This window comes from Nannobrachium achirus, assembly GCF_963921795.1.
Source record: "Nannobrachium achirus genome assembly, chromosome: 7".
NCBI classification, from domain to species: Eukaryota; Metazoa; Chordata; class Actinopteri; order Myctophiformes; family Myctophidae; genus Nannobrachium; species Nannobrachium achirus.
Window position 1 is genome coordinate 49,710,954 of NC_137816.1, and position 25,859 is coordinate 49,736,812.

General features: G+C 41.1%; 1 protein-coding gene and 1 long non-coding RNA gene across 2 annotated transcripts in view; one reads left to right on the top strand and one right to left on the bottom strand.

Annotated features, from left to right (window-relative positions):
• Positions 1-15,485, bottom strand: part of LOC308288818 (protein TANC1-like) — a gene marked incomplete at both ends in the record, with an annotated part of 72,126 nt that extends 56,641 nt beyond the window's left edge. The window contains 6 exons of the mRNA XM_080730295.1: positions 5,693-5,992; positions 6,777-7,068; positions 8,234-8,364; positions 11,266-11,358; positions 13,011-13,193; positions 15,443-15,485. Of these exons, the coding sequence (XP_080586421.1) occupies positions 5,693-5,992; positions 6,777-7,068; positions 8,234-8,364; positions 11,266-11,358; positions 13,011-13,193; positions 15,443-15,485 (1,042 nt within the window). The remainder of the gene's footprint in view (positions 1-5,692; positions 5,993-6,776; positions 7,069-8,233; positions 8,365-11,265; positions 11,359-13,010; positions 13,194-15,442) is intronic.
• Positions 15,486-20,799: 5,314 nt separating this feature from the next.
• On the top strand, positions 20,800-23,729 carry LOC308288337. Its single transcript, XR_013962190.1, has 4 exons — positions 20,800-20,882; positions 21,958-22,102; positions 22,432-22,521; positions 23,515-23,729. It is a non-coding gene; the product is annotated as an uncharacterized lncRNA (long non-coding RNA).
• Positions 23,730-25,859: the final 2,130 nt, after the last annotated feature.

The following is a 25,859-nucleotide window of genomic DNA, read 5'->3' on the forward strand; positions in this document are numbered from 1 at the left end:
CTATAGGCCCAGTAGCATACGGTAGGCCATCTCATCATCTCATTAAAAAGAAGTCCATTCTAACAGCCAAACAAGGCTGTTAGAAGCTTCCCCGTTACATCCAGATGAAAGCAGCAGCTGTCCTAGCGACGGTGATGACTGTCAGCCATTGCTGTTGAAGAACTCCTTGGGGAGCTCCTCTTTGGTTTTGAAGAGAAAGGAAAAGGCTACACAGCAGGAGGGGGTACCACTTAAAGTCACGTGACATTCATTTTAGCAGTCTGTTTTTCGCAACATCCTTTGCAGCTCATAGCGTTTCTCTATGAGGAAGGAATGCTGAAAAAGGAGTGCTGCAGGGTCCTGCGCTCAAGGATAAACGTCACCAGAAACAGAGAGTCGGGTACAATGGGTAGAGCATAACCCAACCGGGTTCCTGACTTGCATGGTTCCAGAGTAGGCCATTGTCCTTGAATACCAGTCTGTTACGTTCCGTGCGGAACGGTACATGGTCTCTGCCTCACTGCCTGGTATTCCTAAACGTAACCTCGGCAAAATGGTTAAAACCTAAGATTTCAAATAATCGTAGTGGAATAGTAGAAGTAAAAGTATTGGAAATTGGAAATACTCAAGTAAAGTAAAGTTAAAAAAAAAAGAAAAATTGTACTTATACAGTACTTGAGTAAATGTACTATAGTTACTTAACATCACTCTTCATGTCATATTAGCTATTTTATACAGAGTTTAGGTCCTATTCTGCAGTGGCGGGCTCGCCTGGCTGGTAACTCTAAACTGTTTAACCCTAAACTTATTGTGGGCTCGCCTGGAAGGCGAGCACACGTATGTTATCTTCATTATTTATAGTCAGTCAGTCAGTCAGTATCTCCTCAAAACTTTGGCGCGATTCATCTCTTAAACGCTTACACCTTTCAACACCATTCAAATTTTTATGTGTTCAGCTTACTGAGGACACGTGTGCTTGTATTTTTGGTTTTGAAATGTTTTGTAGTATAAATATAAAAAAATAAAAATGTTTAACTTTAAGCACCCAATGCATTTACAATGGGTTTAGTGAGTGGGGACAGAGTGGAGAGAAGGATAATAGACCCATGTTTATGTTAAGGCGCTGTGGCTGCAGTGTTCACACTTCAGATATGCTATCTATATCATTGCGTTCACACAGGTCTGCTCTCTGATTTGATCCAAATATCTAAGCTTTGTGATGTATATATTCTGAGTTAAAACTACAAATATCTATAAATGTCCCTCTCCACTCTACTGATTGAGACAGCTGTGATTAAAGGCCCGTCTGTCATTGGCTGTTCTTTGGTGCTGCAAAGTAACCAAGTACATTTACTCAAGTATATACAAGTACTTGTACCTACAGTACAATTTTGAGGTACTTTTACTCTACTTTCCATTTTTGTTACATATACTCTACTATAAATACAGCATTTGACAGCCTCAGTTACTTGTTACTTTGCAGATTTTATTATTAATAAAAAACATATATGGACCACTTAATACTGCTACAGTATGAAGTTGATCTACAATGTACGCACGCACGTGTACATTACTGTGGAGACGTTTGCTTGTATTTGTCTTTGAGACATGTTTTGTAGTGTTTTAGAAATTTTACTTAAAAAGAATAAGGTTTTAGGATCCCGGGCAATGGGATTTACAGTATATATCCTAGAACCCTCAGGGACAATCAGCCGTATTAGTGGTTGTTGTTGGTTTTCAGGGAGATATCACAACCAATGCATTTTCAAATCAGATCCACAAACACAATAAAAGTCATGCTCCACTCCTCAGTCTGGAGTGGCCACAAAGAAGAACGCCTTGGTTATAGACATAGTGGAGGACAGATGTGATCTGGGATTGTTAACCTACAGTATATGCACTCAATATACACCTCTAGAACACATAGAATATGTACAGTAAGGTTCAGTAGAGTACAGTAAAAGTACAGTAAGGTTCAGTAGAGTACAGTAAAGTACAGTAAGGTACAGTAAAGTACAATAAAGTACAGTAAAGTACAATAAAGTACAGTAAGGTACAGTGGAGTACAGTAAAGTACAGTAGAGTACAGTAAAGTACAGTAGAGTACAGTACAGTAAAGTACAGTATAGTAAGGTACAGTAGAGTACAGTACAGTAAGGTACAGTACGGTACAGTAGAGTACAGTATAGTATAGTACAGTAAGGTACAGTACAGTACAGTAAGGTACAGTAGAGTACAGTAAAGTACAGTACAGTAAGGTACAGTAGAGCACAGTAAAGTACAGTAAGTTACAGTAGAGTACAGTAAAGTACAGTAAGGAACAGTACAGTAGAGTACAGTAAAGTACATTAAGTTACAGTACAGTACAGTACAGTACAGTACAGTACAGTACAGTAAGGTGCAGTACAGTAAGGTGCAGTACAGTATAGTAAGGTACAGTACAATACTGTAAGGTACTGTACCTTACAGTACCTTAAAGTATCCTATTTGTTGGGTTGGAAGCGAGCCCACACTGTTTCGAAGGAACAGTATTTCTAGTTTCTTATCTTATCCTCAGTAACAAATAGAAGAATACAAAAAACGCCCCCACCTAGCGGTCAGCCTGAGGTCGGTGGAAAGAAATTAGGGCGAACGGCCGGGAGGGCGAACGGATTGGTTACCGCCTACTTCACTGTAAAATAAATAAATAAATCATGTACATTTCCGGTGCCTACTGAACGTCATTTTGGTGTGAGGGTCGACATTTGTAAATAAAAGTTATGTTTATTAATGTTTAGAGAGGTCCATTTATGTGGAATAGTTAATTAAACTTTTGTTAGGTGTGTGATTTTTATTTTAGTTTCATACTTATTTGTATGACGGTATCACATGGCGAAAATAGTCAATAATATATGCAAGATCATAACACATCGCATCACAATGCTTTGTGAGCTTAAGATCTGCTATTTTCTCGATAAAATAAATAATTAAAAAAATCTATTTCCGATTATAATGACATGCCCAAAATGAGGACACCAGGTAGAAAGCGGTAGACTGTTAGTGTTCACTGTGTGCATCCGACCTCAGTGATAAGTAGAACACTAGAACACGGTGCAGTGATGTTCCCCTCGGCTTCACTTAAGATGCCCCAAATTATGCCTCCTCTGCATTGGAAACAAAATGTGGAACGTAGAAAATGTTCCCATACACAGAGCGTACTAATGGATCCAAATGGACCCTTATGGGGCCCTTACAGGGGTCCATTTGGATTTACAAGGATTAAATGAACACTGACATTTTTACTGAGTACTGCCACCTCAGTTCATTGAATCAGTTAATCAATCAGCCATCAACATTGTGTCACTCACTTCAACACACTGTGTAAAGCAGGGGTGGGAAACCACCTCTTTTTGATCTACAACAAGATAAATGTGCTCCTCCTCTGCCAAGCCAGGTAGTAGAAGTCAAAGTTGGCCAATCAGGAAATATGAAAGATCGGACAGATCCGTCTTGATGACATGACTACAGAGATACTGTGTACCGATTTGTGTGATGTTTGAACACAATCAGTAAGAGTAATAGCTATGTATTTAGCAAAAATCGGCCTCCTGGTGGCACAATAATAGGCCAACGTGAAAAATGGGGGGCAGAGGTTTTTCCTCTGCCTAGTCGGGAATGTGCATGCAAGGTTCCACGGCAATTTGCCACTCCTGCAAACTTCAGATGCCAATCTTAGCCAATCAGGATAAAATATGAAAAATTGGACAGATCCGCATCAATTTGTGTGATGTTTGGACAAAATCTGTGAGTAATATCAAAAAGTATTCTTTAGAAAGAATCTGCCTCCTGGTGACGCTAGAAAAGGCAGATGTGAAAAATGTGGGAAAGAGGTTTTCCCTTTGCCTCTAAGGAGTGTGCATGCAAAGTTTCACGCCAATCAGTCCAGTTATAGGTAAAAGCGTGAATTGGCCTGTTATAGCGCCTTTATGAGGCAAATTTGAAAAATGTTGGATGGCATTTCTTCCTTGGCCTAGTGGGAAAGTGTGTGCAAAGTTTTCACTGCAACACTGGATTCATATGATTTGAGGGATTTTGTCCAAAACGGACCACACCTGCAAACTATGAAAAATAAGGATGATAACATGATTGATAATATGTACAGATTTGTGAGATGCTTGGACAAAATCAAATAGTCAAATAATGTCCACCTGGTGCCGCTATAACAGGCCCATGTGAAACATTTGGGACAGAGGTTCTGCTCTGGCCTCCAGGGAGTATGTGTGTGTACAGTTTCTTGGGCCAACGGTGCTGGAGATTAGCTGTAAACAGACGGACACATGCACAGACGGACGGACGGACGGATAGGGGCGAAAACATAGTCTCGGTCACGCCTTCGGCCTGGTGGAGACCATGACAGGTGATAAGATAGATTGTAAAGGTCCAGCCCAGCCATTAATTAACCCATTTAGTGCTCCAGACATGAACGGGTTAAAATGTCCAGCGTGCCTCTCGCAGGCTCCGTCCGCGGCCATTCTCTTATTTTGAAGGCCAGAAGTCGATTGCGTAAACATTTCCGGTTTGACGTCATGATGTCATTCAACGGAAGCGATCGTCATCCCATGCCGTTGCTGTAATGGCCGATCGTTGCCTTTGTTATTACGTTATTGTAGCGAGAATCTAATGCCATCCTTGGCTTCAAAAGTGTTTTTTGGAGAAAATGGACATTAAAGATGAGATTGACCGTCGGCCTCCATGGATTACTATTTTGTGCACGTGGATCCGCGATGATGATGAATCTGCGAGTCCAATCGTGCCAGGACTTTCCAACGGACCATAGGGTAAGAACGCCAGCGTTACTCTATATACAGTATTTTACGCGAGTATACTCGGGATCGGCACTCCGAGTACTCGAGTATTTTTCACGAGTATTCTCGGGATCGGCTACAAATGGGTTAAGAATAATAATATCTTTTTTATTTTATTTGTATCTATCTATGTATTTTGTACCTAACCTGATATTTGTATTTATCTATTTATTATGTTTTTCTATCAATTAATTGATTAATCTATGTTTATTAACTTTGCAACGGATTTGTTAGCATAGAAGTGGCATTAATGTAAATAGTCTATTTAAAAGCCTGCCAGGTATACTAATGAGCTGTTAACACAGAGCTCTCTCTCTTTGATCTCCTGACACAGCTCTGCCGATAACAAGCATGTTTTTTACTCCTGTGAAAAGTATAATAATGACTGTCAATCACCACTAGCATGTGTGTGAAGGAAGCTGTGACTGCAAGTTAATTAAGTACTTTGCTGCACCATTTTCTTCAACAACAACATGCTTCGATATGATTGACCTTTTGTCAATTGATTACTCACAGTCTCACACCATGGAGACTTGAGTTCAATAATATTTTTTGTTTTCTGTCGCATTCCTAAGATGAAAATTGGATTAGAATAAATGTACCCCCATTGATTCCGGATGGAGCCCCAAATGCATTTGGGTCCCCATCCGGAATCAATGGGAGTAAATTGACTATAATCAATTTTTTGTCTTAGGAACAAATACAAATACAAAAAAAAATATTTCTTTTGGGGGTGAACTACTCCTTTAAGAATACTATGTTGCCCAAATGATTAGATAATAGTGATATCCATTAGCTCCATTACAACACAGTAAAGCAAATGATCTCATAAATGCACGGTGCCCAGACAAAAGGTGAACCTACTGCACCTGCTACAGAGTTAGGACGGGGCATCACAAGGGATGAGGTGCTGTGCGTGTGCCGTTGTGGGAGGGGCCTCTTCGGCGGGGGTGGAGTCCTGGGTTGCATGATGTCTGGATTAGGAAAGGCCTCGTCTGTTGGGAGTGGGACGTCTACCGGGACAGGTGCATTGTCCCTGCAAGGTCTGGGAGGGGGATCCTCATTTGCACTCCCACCAACTCCAGTGCTGTTTACTTTTCCATCATCTTTCGCCAGATCCCCACTGGAACAGCTGCGCTCCTCGTTCTCAGAAGAACTCGTGACGGTTGCTGATTCACAGGCAGAGAGTGTGGTGGAGAAAGGAAAAATACAAAAAGAGTATTTTTGTTTTTACCATCCGCTCGCCCATTATATATGGTCCAAGACACTAAGAGCTTCCCAGATACGCTCATCTGAGCCATCTGAGCAGCCATCTGCTGTGTGTAGCAGCAAAAGTAATATCCCCTCTCCTGGCACCTGCTCCCTTTCCTTTATAAATGCGCCATAAATAGGCTTTATCTGTAAAGGGCATTGGAAATGACATTCTGAAGGGCATGCAGTTCAATCAACAAGGAAGGAATCCTCCACTGCATTTTAGATTTTAATCAGGCATGCAACTGCATTTACAGTATCACAACCAAAGGGTTGCATTGCACTGCATGTGCCCTTCACCCTTTTGTATTTAACTATAAATACAAACACCATTTAGGGAGCGAATATGCCCTATTTTAGGGGAATCAGACCCATAAGCAACAAAGACAGCAGTGTCCCAGTTCTGACAGGAGGAAGGCAGAAGCCTTGAGGCTGAAGTTGTACAGGCACAAAACATTTAAGAGCTAGCTATGGGGTAGGACAGACCTGACAAGAACCTACATCTAACCCCACAACTCTCAACCATAACCTGGGTTTAACAGTAAGCAAATAAGAGCATCAGACAAGTAGAGAGCCCACTAGAATATATACAACCGGAAACCACAATATTTAGAAAAATGACACGCCCCTTTTTACTTTTCCTATTAGCTGACCCAAACGGTAGCTGACCCAATAATCTCTAACAGACATCACAACTCTCACCTATAATCCCACTATCCTTGCTCTCCAGAGTGGAAGAGGGACTTGGAACTGGCCCAGGGCTGCTTCCAGATGCGAGTCCAGGGCTGGAGCAGGGGACCGGGCTGGGCACAGGGGCGGAGAGGGTAGTACAGGGGCTTATGCTGGAACCAGAAGGGGGCAAGGGCAGAGGTTGGTGCACTGGTGGCTCACCAGTACCAGTGCTCAGCGTTGAATCTGGGCTCTCTGATAAGGGAGATGTAGTACTGCAGGTCAGAGTGGAGCTGGGACTCCCCCCCTGGGCTGGGGCATCACACTGCACATGAAAAAAAGAAAAAAGGAAAAAGTGAGCTATTTATGAGTTCATTTCATTAAGCGTCCAGCGAAGCTTGGCCAATGTGACCCTGGCCTGGGCGTACAACAAACTTTGGACAAAGATGTAGGCCAGATGTAGTTCATTTCGCATCCCGCAAAGCTTGGCCAATGTGACCATGGGCGTACAACAAACTTTTGACAAACGGACAAAGCCAGATGTTGGAGCTTAGCTCCTTCCAGGAGCACCGCTCAAAAAGGAAGGAGACAATTCACACAAAGCACACAAAGGTGAGAAGAACAGAGGGTAACTTCGCTATGTCTGTGCCTTTGATACGTCTGTCTCAGTGTCTCTTCACCCCCAAGAGATAACAGGGCTCATTGCCTTAGGCAAGCATATTATCTCTGCACTCAAGTTTTGAATGTCCCTACATAGATTTATCTTGACAAGATAGTTAAAAGAATAAAAGAATGAAAGAATCTTTTCTAAATAACCTTAGAAAGTTAATCATAATAGTACCCCAATAAAATGTGAATATTTAAAAAGCAATTTGTGCTCTGATTGTGCCATTTATGTACTGTATTCTGGTCAGCTCATCCTGACCACGCCACCATTGCTGCTATCCTGAGGCTGTAAGGAAAGGAGACGAGGCAGGGAAGGCAAAGTAGCTCAGCGTTATTCCCTTTATACCACACCGTCATTTATCTTAGCCAGGACAACCCACATTCCTCATATGAGGCTCGCTGCTATCTCCGTGTAACTGACTGAATCTGGAGCTCAGGTGGTAGAATGAGGCTGTGAAAGTGGGCCAAGGCTGAGCAATGCAAAGACACGGACATGAAGAGATGTAAGCATACAATAGCTGTCTGTCACCCAGCGGTGCAGGGTTAAAAAGACATCGACTGTAGGATCGGAGCCATGCAGTAGTAGGTACAGCTAGTATAAGAATCAATGTGGCCGACTGTCAAGATTGTGCTGCAGGCTTTTGATTAACCGCATAATAAACAGATACAGCTTCTATAGTACATCCTGCTTCACCCAAAGGCATAGTACGTTTCAAATCAATCATCAGGCTGATAATGAGATGCTTGAAAAACAAAACAAAAGAGGCAACATCTTCAAGGCAATGTGGATACAAAATCAGTGCAGCAAAAGAGGTTGACTTCACCTTCTTTTCCCTCTGGTCCTCCATTAGAGAGCGTGTTGTGCCAGGGGCTTCTTCTCCCAGTAAGAAGCACAGTCTGGTCATCAGTTCCTGGGTACAAATGGAGGAGCCCTGATTGGGCTCCACGTGGAGGTCTGGAACACAAGATGGGTGGATAAATGGGGAGATGGAAACATGGTAGGTCAGATTAAATGATCCAACTCAACTTCTAATACCCCCACCTACCCCTAAACACCCCCCCTCCCCAGTCTCCCCCATCCTGAATCACAGCCTGTACATCCCCCCCTCTGCCAGGTATACTATGTATTCTAAAACCAATTATCTGCACCTGTGTTTTTGGCAAAAAAGCTGGGAACTACTTTCTTGTAGTGAATTATTAGTGAAATAGAACAGTTTTAATTGGTACATGTCTATGATTTTTCATGTTGCCATATTGTAACCGTTTTAGAAAAGCAATAAGCTACGCGAGGCATGGTTACCTATATTTTATAACGGTTGAGCCTCAGAGGGTTGGAGACACCCGGCTTTGCCTTGTGTCTCACCATGCCTCTCAGCCGTTATAAAATACCAGGTAACCACATGCCTCTTGTGGCTTATTGCTTCAATGTGCTGTATGTAATGTAATGTACATACATGGTATGTAATGTATATATCCAACAGGTCAGCATAGCCCCAGCTGCCCTGATTAGGAATGCAAAGGCAGAGGCTTTTTCAGTTTGTTTGTGTGTGTGCAATGTGCATGCAACCTGCCCGGCACGCTCGGTTGAGAGACGTGACTGTGAATGTCAATGAACCGGCCATTTGACTGTCTCGCTTCCACCTCAGCTGTGCAGTTGCCCAGTGAGACCGGCCTGACATAGAGCATGCGGTGCATTCATCTATCACTGTTTAAAGCTCCCTGATGCCGCGACCTCTAACCTCCCGACTCTTCCATGGTCCACACCCACCTTCCTGAAGCGACATGAATTGATGGCACTCGCTCTGTTGTCCCATTCCTACACAGTAACAATCCAATGATTCTTGTGTCTCATTCCTATATGCTGTATTCAGCTGAGCAATGTGCACGCCAACGTGGAGTGTGAGCGAGAACAGCTCACGCCTCGGCTAGGTCTCTCTCTGGGTTTTTAGACCTCTTGTGTTGTTCCTCAGTCTCTCTTTCAAATCTCCATCTCCCTCTGTCTAGTTGTTTTTTATCACTACTTTTGGAACAAATGGTATCGTCCCCTCCTTTCCTTTCAACGTTGAAATGGCTGGAGCTTGGTATAAATCAAGGTCATTCTTTGAAAGACAAAACCGTAATTGCAGTCCCCATTTCATCTATAAATAATAACCTTTGTCAAGTGTTGTGATTCACTTCACATGACACACAGTATATCTGCTGCTACAGTGTGCTCACACACTTCTATGTCGTCACTGTCGGGCAGAAACCTCGTATCTCCGAGTTTCAAATTTGTACATTTTTTCGCAAAGTAAAGCACTGCTTCATCATACAAGGCCATTGCACAAAAGTAGTGAAAACAGCCGATCTACAAGCACAGTGCTTGTAGATCGGCTGTTTTCACCAGTTTAAATCATTTTAAAAATGATAAACACAAAACAAACAGTTTTGGACCTACAAGGTTTCCACCCGACAACGACAATGTCTTACAGTATGTCTTACCTCAGGTACATACCGTATGTGTAAATAGATATACTGTACTACTGTATGTGTAAATATTCTGATATTTTGTATTTTGTACATTGATCTTTCTCCCTCTCTTCCCCTAGCCCCCCTCTTCTTCTTCTTCTTCTTCCCTTTCTCTTATAGCAGTGCTTCACAAACTGTGTCATGCCAAGGGCCCCCAAATTGACACCTATTAGCCTGCGGACCCCCATTTGAGAAGATACACCAGGGACCCCCATAAGAGAAGATTTGTACAGCTCTAGCACCCCCAGTTTGATATTCATTAGGCTATGGATCCCCATTCAATGGCATTTCTATCTCTTTCTATATTGTAAAATCAACTCTGAGAGTGTACAATGGAACCAAATAGGGCCCATTTCCATTTGGTTCCATTTGTACGCTCTCTGAGTTACAGACCCATAAGGGTCCATTTGGTTCCTATAACTATATCCATCATTTAACTGGTAACCCCCCTGGAACTCCCTCAAGGACCCCTGGGGGTCCCCAGGCCCTGCTTTAAGAACCACTAACTGTCTTATAGAAATAACAAAAATTTGTCTTACACCTAGACCTGTGATGTGACAATAAACTGATTTTGATGTCATTTTTTGGTAAATGGGTGGATGTAAACCAGAAAGGGGGGGGGGGGGGGGGGGGGGGGAGAAAACTTTGGCATTCAGTCAGCAGAGCCGTAAGACCCAATCTGGAGTAATATGGAGACAGATGATAAACTGAATGTCCAGCGCTATCCATCAAACCAGCCTAGTAGTTGCCATTGGAAACAGGAAGCTGAGAGGTGCCTGGCAACTAGAATGAAAGATGCTTCATACAAACTGTACAGCCTCAGGGCAGCCCTCTGGTGTCAACACACAGTACATAAAATGCTGCACGGGACAGGGCATTTAAACCATCATCACTAATATAACTAAAACCATTAAAAACTTACACACTGTCACACACACGCACGCACGCACGCACGCACGCACGCACGCACGCACGCACGCACGCACGCACGCACGCACGCACACACACACACACACACACACACACACACACACACACACACACAATGAACATGGAAAACACAGTGAGGATTAAATACATGCCTGATGATCTTTCTATGACGATTATATTTCAATATGGGAAACTAAATCCAATCCCCCCCCCACACACACACAGACACTCTCTCTCTCTCTCTCTCTCTCTCTCTCTCTCTCTCTCTCTCTCTCTCTCTCTCTCTAGCTTCCTCTTGCCTTTCATATCCCCCCCTCTTCTTATCTCAAACATTCATGCTTATTCAGCCTCTGATAAGTCCCTGTAAAACAGATCTATGAAGATAAGCAATCATCCTCTCTCGCGGTCCTTCTCTCACCTCTGTGGGCTGCCTTGCCACGACACGAGGCAAAGACAAGAGCTTCTCTGGGGTAAGAAGAGCTGTCCACATGCTCCAGCTTCCTTATCAGTCCTTTAGTCAGCGCAAAAGAAGAGGGAGAGAGGGGAGAGCCAGAGAGGTGGTGGTAGGAGGGAGGGAGGGATTGAGGGTGGAGATAGGGAGGAATATGAAAGAGAGAGAGAAAGAGAGAGAGAGAGAGAGAGAGAGAGAGAGAGAGAGAGTGCGAGAGAGAGAGAGAGAGAGAGAGATTAAGCCTTCCTCAGATGAGATCTGCGGTGCAGAATTTGAATTGTGTGTCCCAGGAGTAAAGCGTGTGCCCTGAATTTGATGCACACATGCAGAAGCCCACACAGTTCAATCCACTGTGTGTGTTTTATTTCTATTGCCTTGAGTAAAGTTAATGTGTCCGTCTGAGGGGAGGAACAGGGATGCGCCTGCAGTGCGTGATGTGTTTTATATTTAATCTATGGATTGTGTTTGTGAGGCATTTAAGGACATATAGGGCATCATCCCTGTTGCCATTCAGGTCATTCGGGAGAATTACATGCTCAGAATACTGAAACGTGCCGACTTTAACTGGACCACACCTCATTCGCACTGTGAAAGCTGCATGCGTAATTCAAAATATAGATGGCATTCGCGTGCGTCTACACTCTAAGTGGCAGTTTGATGATTTTTATCCATCATATTCATAACAAATAAATAAAAGATCAGTTCAGAGGTGTGAGATTTCAATAAATATGGCACTACTGAAATCGGGCATGTTACTTGCAGTTGTCATGCAAGCTTTGGAATACATACTAGTTTGAATCATTGAGCTGGTTTGAATGGCTGGTTTTACTCATTGCTGCATATTGCCCCCTAGTGTTCACAAACAGTTTTTCTAATGATTGACTTTATTAATAATTTAATCTAAGAATCTGCCATATGTACTTGGGCCTTGGGGTGTGTGTACAGTAGTTGTATTGATGGCCCCATAGTATTTGCCTGAGGATGACCTATAGGGTTGAAACATGGCATTAATGCAATTGTTTGGGAGCTTTAAACCAGTGTGCAGATGTTTAAACCTTCTATTTTATTCTTGCCTTGATGACTTGCACCTGGCCTAAACACAGGTGCTAGATGTGCACACAATCTGTGCGATCCGTCCCTGAAAATGCACCATCTTACTAATATAGATGAATATAAAATAAATGCATCTTATAAGATGATGCTTTATCTTATTGCAGTGGTTCTCAAACTTGCAAATTGCAAGGTCTCTCCTTAACTCTGACAGTATAAAAATGGAACCCTAACGGGTCCATTTGTATACTGTCAGAGTTACGGACTTGTATGGGTGAATTTAGACCCCCATAAAGGAACCTATAGAGAATCCCTGAAATCCACTTTGAGAACCACTGTCTTATTGTATACAGTATCAACTAGAACTGCACTCTGTCGAGGTGCCAACTTGCGCATTGTGCACAAGTAGGCCATGTATGGCGCCATGAGGTGCGCTCACCACTGGCATCAACACTGGCAGTGCCAGTGACATCACCACTGGCATCACCAGGAATGCTGGTTCCTCATTGGCTGTTAATGATGTTGCCAGAAATGCTGGTCCCTGATAGGGCTACGGGCTTAAACACACACAGCTACCTACCTACCTACCTAGGCAGCCGAACGCAATACTTGTGCGCTCTGCTGGCGCAAGTAACTGTCTTTGAGAGGGAAAATCAAATTACCTGGGGACTTGGCGCAGGAGTGTGAGGGTAAAATGTAAGACTGGTGAAGAAGCTGAGGGGAGGAAGGCAAGGATATGGACACACCCTTGGTCAACCTCGTCCTTTTGCCAGTCCTGCCACTGCCTACATCCTGGAGGTGTGTGACAATCCTGCCACTGGCACTCTGCAAGGCACCATGAGGACCTACAGTACATGGACGGGAGAGAAGAGTGGGAATGAACGCGAGAGAGAGAGAGAGAGAGAGAGAGAGAGAGAGAGAGAGAGAGAGAGAGAGAGAGAGAGAGAGAGAGAGAGAGAGAGAGAGAGAGAGAGAGAGAGGGGGGGAGAATGGTAGGTACACTTTTAAGTTAATTTAAAGAGGTGGTGCCATAGTTTTGTACTTTTTCTGTTTTTCATGTGTCTAGGAGGTTGAAAGTACTTCATTAGACCCCCTTATGTGTTTTTTTTTAGAAATGATGTATTCTCTTAGTATTTGTTTGTTTTCTCTTGGAGGCTGCCACCTTGTGGTGAAAAGTGTCAGTTAAAAAACACAGATACTAAGTATGTCACAGTATCAACTCCTCCCCTACACTGTGGGGTGTGGCTATATCAGCTGGGTCACCACCCACCATGCCATGATTGCCATCCATGCATACTTAATGGACTGGGGGTGTGGCCACATAAAAACCCAATTCTAACTCTTTCTGTATACTTTTTTGGAAAAAAATCTTCCTCCTAGTATAATCATAATACCTGATAATCATGTTTTATAGGGGGGGGGGGGGGGGGGGGGGGGGGGGAATCATGGCACCACCTCTTTAAGGCTGAGTGTGTATACAACATGGAACCTAATGGACCACAGGACCATTTGTTCACTCAGAGTTGAATTAACACTCAACAATTAACACTGTGTGCTACCCTACCCCCGTTTCAGCCAATCAGAAGCCTGCCACGAAAACAATAATTGCAGTAGATATCGTCACTGTTCGGCAGAAACCTCGTATCTCCAAGTTAAAAATGTGTATGTTTTTTCGTAAATTAAAGCCCTACTTCATCATACAAAAGTGTCACACAAAAGTAGTGAAAATAGCTGATCTACAAGCACACAACAGCTCGCATCGCAAGGCGTTGTGTGCTTGTAGATCGGCTATTTTCATTACTTTAACTCGTTTTTAGAATAATAAAAAAAGGAACAGTTTTGGACATACCGGTACAAGGTTTCCACCCGGCAGCAACAATATGACTGAATAAGAGCATGGAAAGTTGCTAATGCCACGAGGGAATTCATTTGATTAAACTTTATGCAAATAGTAAATCTGCCTTGAGAGATAATGTGGGGTGAAATCGTCATAAGGAGGACAACACACTCTATGATTATAATTATAAAAGCCTTAGTTGTCACTGATTACATTAGCAATCAAATCCATGTTTAGCATACTTAAATAAGTCCTCAGATGACTGATCATTTTGGAAAATTAGCACACTGACTGTGCCTGGAGCAACAAGCACAATGTCTCAAAGTTTGTACTGTAATATCTCTCTATTATTCAAAGGTCCATATCCATACATGGTCATGTACTTTAAACTTCCAATTTTAATGAGCCTGACACATTTCTCTCCTGTTCTCACTGCTTTTGCCAACAAGAGCAGCAAATTATAAAATATTAATGAGCAGCATGTTCACCCTAGTACTGGACGCTATGTCCTGCTACACAGTATATCGACTGAGGGGAACTTCCCCCAAATCCTGTTTTAATGAAGTTGAGGACATAATAAACATGATGTATGACTGTGTTTTGTATTAGGTTTTTTTTCTGTGTTTTTATTTAATTTAATTTTTGAGCGGTGCTAACCGCTCCTAGTCCTATGTCTGGCTTTGTGCGTAGGTCCCTATGTATGAGTGTCGTATGAGTGTCCGAATGAGCATGGAACTCCACGTATGGAGATAGCTAACATCAAGGACAGAGAGGCCCATACAAGGAGATATGCACATGTGTTTGATCATGTATTCCTTCCCCGTGTGACATCACAGAGGTGTACATATCAGTTCTTCCGGGACTACAATGGACTACAGCCCTGTAGTTCTAACCAGACCGGCCCCTCCAGCTAATGTCAACCACCTTGTTAAGAATGCTCTAGGTGTCAATTACCTTGTCTACCAGCCCCTCCACAGTGAAGGGCACCATGACACTCTCAGAAGATGAGTAAACGGTAATAACCGGAATGCTCGCCCCAAAACACGCTCGCCCTCGTTTGTTTTCCGCCGGCCTCACGCCGACCGCTCGGTGGGGCTGTTCTTGTATTCTCTTGTATTTGTTTCACTGAGGATAAAGTTAGAAATAAGTTGTTGGTCATAGTTTTACTGAGGTTAAGATTAAGACTAGGGTTAGGTTTTGGCACCGTTTTACTGAGGTTAAGGTTAGGTTAGGTTTAACCATTTAGACATAGTTTACCGAGGTTACGTTTAGGAATACCAGGCAGAGACCGTTCTACCATTCCGCTGGATAGATGCCCAAGGTGACCGTGTTTTGGTGCAAGCGTTCTGGTATTTAAGTAAACACAATCTAACAGCACTAATATTTGAAGGCACAAGGCAAATGACTTATAAATCAAACTATTAACACAAATGTTAAACTTTAACACACTATCTCTCTTCCCTGACTGTCTTAACAAGCTTGCTTGCGTGTGAGAGAGAGAGCCATCCATCCATCCATGTCACTCAGGCCACCACTGGTATTGCAGTTGATGCTCAGGGCAGACTAGACTCAACAGCACCTCTCTGGTCACCAGGGGTACTTAGGCTACATACGGACCCACATACATAGACGGATACACACACGGCCACGTATAGGAGCGGCGAGACCACCGCTCAAAAACAACATGTAAAAACACAAAACACACTCCAACATCATTTCTATTATGTTCTCAACTTCATTAAATTGGAACTTGGGTTGTAAAATTTTTGATGTGGCCCTTAAAGCCTTCAGATCAAGGATTCACAATGACATTAAACGTTTCTATGTTGTAGAAAATACACAGCGGTCTGAATTACCCCTTAAATTCTCTTCTCTTCTCTTCTTTTCTGCAGATGAGCACAAGAGATTACAAATTGCATATCATCATTCCATACAGATCAGTATATGTACTGTATGTACTGTAAGTCATAATACATTCCCCATCCTTCAAAACACAATTTGTGGTGGTGGCAAACAAAGATTACAAATGAGGAGGGGTGGGATGATGGGTCAATTAATAATTTGCATAACATAAAGCATGTAGGCTACATGTGAAATGTGTTGATTACATTTCATGTGCTAGCATCTCTGAGCCTTCATTTTTGGTTTTTAATTCAGCATGCTTCAGTATATGCTCTTTGTAGGTCACATGTTTGCCTAACCTACTCTAACTTCTCCTGACACACTTAAATGAAGGGCTGACACACTGTGTGAAGGACAGGAACAAACTGATGAATTAGGCTAATTGAATTGGTTCCACTTAAATCACCCCAGAGAAGAGAATATGAAATGTGTCTTCAAATAATACAAGTCATCGCATAATACGACATACGAGTGATACGACAAAAGGATTTGTAAATTGTCTTCCAAAATATTGTTGTTATTATTATACTTATTATAACTACTAGTATAGGCTATTATTAGGCCTCTTATAATTATCAGTTTTGGCAGTGGCTTATGCTCTCATCCACTTGACAAGTGCAAGATCAGAGTAAATGGCAAATGCCATGAACCTACAAACAAATGCATGGCCAAGCTATGGTGCAAAGAAAAACTATTTAGCATCTGTCCGAACAACCTGCAATCAAAATGTGTGTACTAACAAACAGAAGGCCTATACTGTATGTCTATCTAACAGTGTATGAATTGAGAAAAAAGGGACCCCAATTTAAGCTTTCTTATTGTGGTCTTTATCCTTTTAGTTGACTTGTATCAGTGAACTGTACTGTCCTTACGTTTTCCTATGCAAACTTCTAATAAAAGTACCTATATTCAATCAATTAATCAATAGGCCTAGCCTAACCAATGCAACAACTGCATAGGTTAGGTTTTTGAAATCAGTGACATGAAAACATGTGAAAATATGATGAAACACTAAGTGGATTACAGGGGACTGTCTCAGGGAGAGATGACAGATGTTATACTTATAGTTGGGTTTCAAATGCATGGTCTTGAATGGTCTTACCTGAATTATGTTTACCGTTTTTTCCTTCGTCCTTTCCTCTACCCTTTTTACGACCAAATCTGAACATAATGTTGTTTTCTTTAGTTTTTCACTTTTCCCTCCTGTGAAAGATGACCCAAATTGCTTTAGTTGCAATGGAAAGAGAAAATGACTTCAAATTAGTACATTTTATGTTATTGCTACTGTATGACTGCACATATAGGCCAAGACCATGATGCTCAACTAGTTTCTATTTCAATCTCACTTACAACAAAGAAATAGTCTAATTAATTATTATAAGCTACACAAAATGACCAGAATTATGACAGAAACAAGAGTCGGTCCGACTGAAATGAAGCCAGATACCTACTTTCAAGTGCTCTTTGTCGGCAACATTGTCACGCATCCAAGGGAAGTATCGATTTATGTCAAAAAAAAGTTTGTAAATCTTGCAGCCTCCTCTGTAACTGTAAAGATGATCTTTGAGCTGCTCGTCACAATCCTGTTTGGTTTGACAGAAGCAGGCCGGGTCCGCGCGTCGGCTAAAGCACGCACATGGATGCGCGCGCGCACATAGCCTACTGCATACCAGTTGGGTTCCCAAACACTGGGTCGGAAACTAAAACAGTTTGGGAACCACATGGATGGTTTAGCCTATAAAATATGGGCAGTGGGCACTTTCAAAGAGCATTAGCACTATGTCTAATGGGTTTATTAGACATAGTGCCGTGAATTTAGCCTAATGATAACACTAACAGTGTCGTCTTCAGCAGTCTTCGGCTAACTAGGCCTGGCTACCAGTAAACAAATATATAGTTATTATTTAGAACGTTACAGAATTGTTTTTCAATCACCACGAAGTTCCCACCACAGATAAATCTAATATTTTCTTTTCTCAATGAGATTGAAACCTAACCACCAGATGGCGCCATAATAGAATCTGAATTTAGAATCTGTCGTGGGATTGATTGAAGTCAAGAAGTGCCGCGTCTGTCGCTGTTGGCCCATTTTAGTTTTGTTCTTTTTTGCAAGAAAGTCGCAATTTTGAGTTTTGACACATTCTCTTTTCTAATGAACGGGGGTTAAAACTGTCAGTGTTCCAGACTGTTCCTAACAGCATGGAGAGCGAGAGACATCAGCTGTCCATGTCCATCATGCTGCAGGCTGCAGCTGTTAAAAAAACGGTCACCAGCACTTTCGCCTATAACATATTCGCCTACACGCATTTGGTCCTTTCGCCTGGCATTTTCGCCTTGGAGGAGAGTCTTTTCACCTACCTGTCTGAGCCATTTCGCCAGTGTTGTAGTGGGGGGGGCACGCGTGGGCACGGCGTGCCCACACTTCTCTCACGTCGCGTGCACGCGCATTGACGCGCGTGCACAAGTGATGCGCGTGCCGGCAGGCTGGCTGCTGGTCTGTCATCAAGTACCTACAGTACCGCAGACAGAGTGCAGAAGCCAGGCAAGTACAGAGCAGATCGTCCACCGATTGGTTGTAATATTGCCATGACAACCAACAAGGCAACAACCAACCAACCAGCAAGCTGACTGCCCCTTCGGGCTATGGGATAAGACTCACTGACCAACCAACCAACCAACTATGTGTCTGTGTTTACTTCTTCAAACGTTAAGCGGTTCATAGCCTGCAGCAGTTTGTTTGTTTGTTGTGAATTTTTGTTACCTTAATGGATTATCTACCCAAGTATTTTACCAGCACTGTCTGTACAACGGCAACGTGGTGCTACACGTGAGTAAATAAACATGTCTTATTCTTATTGGAGGGCTGGTTAGGTAAGACATAATGCCTATATTAACTATTATATTAAGCCTAAAACGGTTCTGTTATGCCGCCGTGCATTAACCATGTGAATTGTGAAATATCTCTTGTGAAAAGTCTTTAGGAAATATTGATATTATATTACAGGTCGTTCTGACCCAGCAATTGGTTGAAATAGGCTCGCCTGCCGTGCTGAAATGAGCATGATTGACACAGCAGATGGTAATAGAATATTTGAGAATGGATTAATGAATTGGAAATATCAGTTGTGCAGCTATTTTGCATGGTTTAGCTGATGATCTGGTCATCAAATTATTGGTTGAGAATGAGAACCACTGGTCTATATCAACTTGTTGCACTAACTAGCATTGACTGCTATGGTCACTTTTGATTTGGACACTGTACTATTTTAAGTTTAAAGTCATTCGATTGAAAGTTATTGCTCTACATGCGAGCATCTCGCTGCGGCCGTTTTGTTAGGCGACAGACAGGGAGTGCACAGAATGTTAGAGAGGCATGGGCTGAAGGGCCTTTTGGTGGACAATTCTGTTGATAAAGTTAAGGGCTCCAGCCCCCTTTGCTGTATGTGCGCACGTGCCTGGCGGCAGCGCATCACATTACAGAACCGTTTTAAAACGTCACGCGATGCGCGTGCACATTGGCGCGCGTGCCGTGCACGCGCATTGGCGCGCGTGCATGAATGTGCGTGCACGCGCGTGCGTCGGTGCGTGCCCACACTTCCAAATTTAGCACTACAACACTGCATTTCGCCTACCCTCAATTCTGCTGTCAGACTGTCCATGTTTGCAAATTATCTGTTTGTCATTTAAATATTATAGTGACTGTGACAGTGGTGTCAAGTGAATCTAACAGTTTACTTGACATTTATTATTTACATCACATTTTATTCCTAAAAAAATGCAAAATAGTTTTTTTATGCCTGTTGACAGGCAAGGTTGATTCTATAGGCTATTTAGGTGTAGCATATCTTATATAGACCTATATAGGCTAATAGCCTACATATATATTTTGTATAGCCTAATGTTAAAACAATAATAGACCTACAACACTGTTCATTTTACAATACTGTTCAATACTGCACCAAAGAATGTATAGTATCGGGACATGGATTAATTAATTATTTGGGCGCACCTGATTCCAATAGCTCTGTATTTATGTGATTACTATGGAGTGCATAGGATAGCCGTGTATAGGTTTGACATGTAACACCACTGTCACAGTCACTATAATATTTAAAAGACAAAGAGATAATATGAAAACATGGACAGTCTGACAGCAGAATTGAGGGTATGGGCGAAATGGCTCAGACAGGTAGGCCTAGGTGAAAAGACTCTCCTCCACGGCAAAAGTGCCCCGCGAAAAGACCTGGCGAAAATGTTATAGGCGATTATGCCTGACACCAAAAAAACTACAGTAGCCTATCTTCCCCTTGCCTTTACAGTAGGCTAATCTGTTTTTTAACTTCTGCGCCAACTGTCTCTTGGTGGCTGAATTTCTCCAACGGGATCAATAAAGTAGGCTACTTATCTTGTCATATCTTTATCTTATCTTCTTATTATTATCTTATCTTCTTCTTAACTGTTGTGAGCTCCCTGAAAGACAGGCGCGTTATGCCTAATTTATGTATGACGGTGTCGCTCGCCGAAAACAGGCTCAGCCGGTCTAACAACTAACTGTAACTAGTAGATCTAAATACCAACTGGTCACAACACTTGGCACTTTTGGCAGACGCACTGTGAGCTGGTAGATCTGCTATTTTCGGCGCACGGCACTGTTATACGACGAAGAATCGGGGGGCTTTATATTGAGAGGGCGCCATGTTCACGTCCTTTTCCTACGCTGCCTGCCTGGGGACGAGGAGCAATCTGTGCAGGGAAAGATCCAAAACCATGGCCAGTTTCGTGAACACAATCACCTGTAAGTACGGGGGCCCTGCGGTTATGATCTGACTGACGGTTCTTCTTCGATCTAGAGTAGACTAAATAAATGTAGCCTACATCACAGGATTTATGCATATGGTTGCTAGCAAATTTGCTTTTGCAGTTTGCGTATCCGGTCTAGAGAGACTGAGCGGATACCGAAACGATATGTGTGCAGATCATAGAGTTTATAATAAGAAGGATGGCAATGGTTAAAAATAGAATGGAAAGCCTGGGAACGCGAGGTTTAGTTTATTCAATTTCCAGACATAGGATTTTCACTGCTGTTTTTGCATGTTATGTGGCTAGCTTAGCTACACACTACCTTATAAAAACATAAAATCCGTGAAATATTAAAATCTTTATGGCATGTTAATGTTTAGTCCCAAGACTCCCATAGTATTTTTTAAAATCCAAATATGAAATTATTTGACGAATTGTCAAATTTCTATCAAATTCCGCTGAGGATGACCTGTGGCCTGTTTTCACTACCTGAATTGTTAGGCTAATAAAGAATCTTGTCTTTAGATTTTCATCTTTATTAGTTTATTGGCAATTCCCATACATAATGATTTTCTGTTGTATTCAATATTATTTTATTTTTTCTTCTTTAAAAAAAATATTGGTGAGACATGGCTACAAAGAAACAATGATTAGTTATAGCATTATTAAACATATCACGATTAGTTTTTACTTTCATGTAACATTAATTTAAACAGACAGGACTGAATGTGACCAAGAAAAATAAAAATAAAAACAGAAACAAAAGCAAATGATTTTCACTGTTGTTTTTGCATGTTTATGGCTACACTGCACCATATGAAAACATAAAATCTGTGAAATGTTATGATCTTTATGGAGTGCATGTTTAGTCCCGTTTGTATTTTTCAATTCAAATACAAAATTATTTGTTTGAATTGTATTTGATCAAATTCCGGCTGAGGATGAACTGGGGGACAAAGTGATGAAACTTTAAAGAACGCTTTAAAATGTCTACCGGTCAAAATCATAATCATAGTGTAGTTGTGTATAGCCAACTTCTGCAGACATCACATTTCCTTCTTTTGTTCCAGGCTTTCAGACAGATGGATGATGAATCAGCATCAGCCCAGATGGGAAACCTGATGATACAACTTAAGTACTGCAGAAACCTCTCCAACATGGAGAGGTATATCTGGTCTACATGAATGAGTAAGGACAGAAACATGGTACAAGTTTGTAAGTTAACTCCTCAGATATAAGTTGACTGAATGTAGTCCTTAAGATATACAAACATGCCGCATCCTTGACAGTCTGGACCCTCTTTTGTGGGAAACCCAGATTTTATTATTTGAGATGCAAAATTAATGTCCCTGCGCTTTCTGCTGACCAACTTACCTTGGGTTTTCGGATTGAATAAGGGACAATATTATTATTTTAAAAAAATGAAATAAAAATCCTTCGTTGTTGGTTGAAGTGGAATGTGTTTTTGTGTTTACACATTAACTGTTACTGTTTCCTGACATATGGGCTGTCTTTTGAACAGTGTGGGATCACCCTGTTTTCAGGCTCAAGGTTGAGATGTAGGAGAAACCAGGAGGCGTTTACAACATGTGTGGCAGAGAGATGTTCATGGACATAATTCACTGCATTTACAGGTAACATTATCAGTATCTGTAGCCTACAGATACATTCATACAATTGTTAATCTGTATCCACTGATAAACCTGAAGCCGACTACCTTACCTTTAGGTTTGCATAATGATACTAAATTGAACATTCCTTATACTTTCTGACTGTCGCTCGCATAGCATGGCAGGTCAGATTAATTTGAGGAATACAGGCATATAATGCATTGCGACGCATTGTGAGCTTGTAGATCTTCTATTTTCTAATGATTTTTCTACATTTTATTCATTGGAAAACTTGTGAAATGGGATTCTGTATAATGAGTAGGCTACTTTCTACTAGGCCTATTGGTACTTTAAGTACATTTTGATACCAATACTTGTGTAGCCTACTTTACATTTTGAATTCCAAACTGCTACTAGTGGCAGAGTATTTCAACATTGCAGTATTGATACTTTTACTTAAGTAAAGAATTTGAGTACTTTTTACACCACTGTTCGTTAGAAAGGAACGGCTCCCAGCTACTGCGAACCGGATCCCATCGTTCATTTCAAAGAGCCATTCGAAAGACTCGATTAGTTCGTGAACGTCCCATCTCTAGTATTGTGGGGATGCCCCAGACTAGAGTAAAGACAATGGTGTGCTATTCATGAGAATATAAGGCAAATAACAGGCCAGGATATTCCTTTTAGGCTTGGTCTTTTTATTCTGGGTGATCCGTCACCGTTAAAACATCTCCCCACATCTCTGGTGGACTGGATTCATACAGCACTTATGCGGGGCAGGAAGATCATTGTTAAAGAGTCGAAGTGACTTAAATACAAGGTTATAAACTACAAAATGAACAGAGACAATCATTCCCATGTTGGTGAAGTTGTACATATAGCACATGCTAGAAATGTGTACAAAATGCACTATTATTACTATAATTATTTAGTTAATAGAATGTAATTTGATGAATTGCATGCTGGGTTGCCCATCCCTGTGTAGAGTGATCTGAACCATGTTCCATCTCCTTGCAGGAACAAGTCAAGACATTCTTTGTCTACTGGACAGACCCTTGACCTGGCTTTCAAGTCTCTAGAAGAAGATTTTCACTGAAGTTTGCTTTGTTTTTACATCAGTGTGTGCCCTGTGGACAATATTCCCAGAGGTGAATTTGTATGGACCATGTGTCAAATTCACAGTTGTGTTGTCTAAAATTAAGGAAAGAAGAAATTAAAAAGCACCATCAACATTTAGTGTCTGTGAAACTTTTTTTTTTAAATCTGTCATCTGTTAGGCCTTTACAGAGTTTAATAGAAACTCTAAAAGCAGTGATGATGTTTACAGAACAAGCTTAGTCAGTTTACAGGCACTTAACCTGTTCAATTATATTCAGTCAATCAGTTGTATACATACCAAGTTAAACAAAAGGTAATTGTCTCCCTAATCCATACTATTCCTCCTGACAAACGTTACCCTTTTTAATGTCCAATTAGTAGAGTTATTAAGGCACATTGTAAATAAAGAATATTTACCACAAAAATATGGGAGGCTAAATTAAATGCAAAGCTGTCAGAAAGAAGAAAGGGGGTCATAAGCACTCAATTGAGGATGTGCCAGTATTGAGGATTTACAAAAGAAAAGTGGATTGTCCTTTGTCGACACCAACCTTTACACTTTTTTTTAGATCACAGGCAAGGACTGTTTTCCTTTTAATTAAAATAGTTATATTTTAATAGACTTTAGGGGAAGTAGGATATATATGCAGTTAGTACAAGTAGTATATCATGGTGTACATGCATAATAATGACAAGTTTGATCTTGTTGCAAGCGGATTGTGTTTTCTTGCCTTTTGTTTTCATGGCACTGTCTTACATAGTAATGTAACATCTTTTCTAGGCTAGTGTTATCAGCCATCACTGGCTGGTTACTATGGCCAAAGCATGTAACGGTTTTAAAGGTCTTTAAAGGGATATTTCACTTTCAAAAAAACTTTTGGTAATGTTATCGTCTAATCAGGCTTTTATGAACACCCTGAACAGTTTTTAATTTGCTTGATTCAATATTTAGATATTTGATGTAAATGTTACCAGGGCCTCTCCCCACACACACCCAATGTAACTTCAAACTTCATTTTAACCATGATAGATTCATTAAAAACACCCATTATTTTTTCTGGTGACTCATATTACCCTCCTAATACGTGAGCAGGCCGTGTTTTTTCGATAACTTTTTTCATTTATTTTTTATAATTATGTTTTTGTATTTAATTTTTTTCATTTTCCCAAATAATTATTACAAATAAATAAAAAAGGTTATCGAAAAAACACAGCTTGCTCACGTATTAGGAGGGTAATATAAGTCACCAGAAAAAATAATTGGTGTTTTTAATGAATCTATCATGGTTAAAATGGAGTCTGAAGTTACAATGGGTGTGTGTGGAGAAAATCCCAAAAGGTGTTTCCCTGTTGAAAACTTCCTATGCATCCCATGTCTATAATGCATTATAAAAATAGTACTTATTTGATTTTTTATTGTATTAAGGAGCCCCATTAGCTGGTGCCATAGAAACCAGTTAGTCTTCCTGGTGTCCACATAAAAAACATACAAATATACGGTAGTTGCAAATGTAAAGTTATTAAATGCTAGAACTCAATACATTATAAACATAAAGGAAAAAATATTAGTAATAATAATAATAATGAAAAATGATCATAAATATGAAAAGTGATTAATTACATTGAAACTAACAAATAATATTACATGTGAGAGAAAGAAAGAGGAGGAAAGGGGGGGAGGAGACAAGAAAATACTTTAGCGTAATAATTGTAGTAATTTACTGTAGATGCTGCCGAGGTTATTCCAAAGATATAATGACCTATAAATAAAAGATCTTCAAAAGATGAACCACATAAGTTGAACGTCTGTTCAGTTTTTTTTATTATTATATATTTTTATTTTATATGCTGCAGAAGCAGTCACAGGACAAAACAGATGCGTTTTGGCCATAGCGTAATACTATAAATAAGATATCTCATTAAAACATTTGTTGGAGGAGGTAATACAAGCTCCCCAGTACTGAACCTTAAGTGTTATGATCATATGTATTACTACAAACAATTTGTTTATGTATAAAAACAGGAGTTGAACTGCTCATGACTGACTTGAACAGTACGTGTATTGCAAGACAACATATTCTCTATACTGTAAGCCAGGAGAAAAAGACATGCATACGGCTCACATTAGATCCCAGTGAGCAACCCAGGACCAACAGTGCTGTCCTGTTTTGGACAACCTGGAGCTTCCTGAGGTCACCGCTGGCAGCAGATGACCACATCATAGCAAGATGACACACTTTGAACTATATGACTTAAAATGGAAC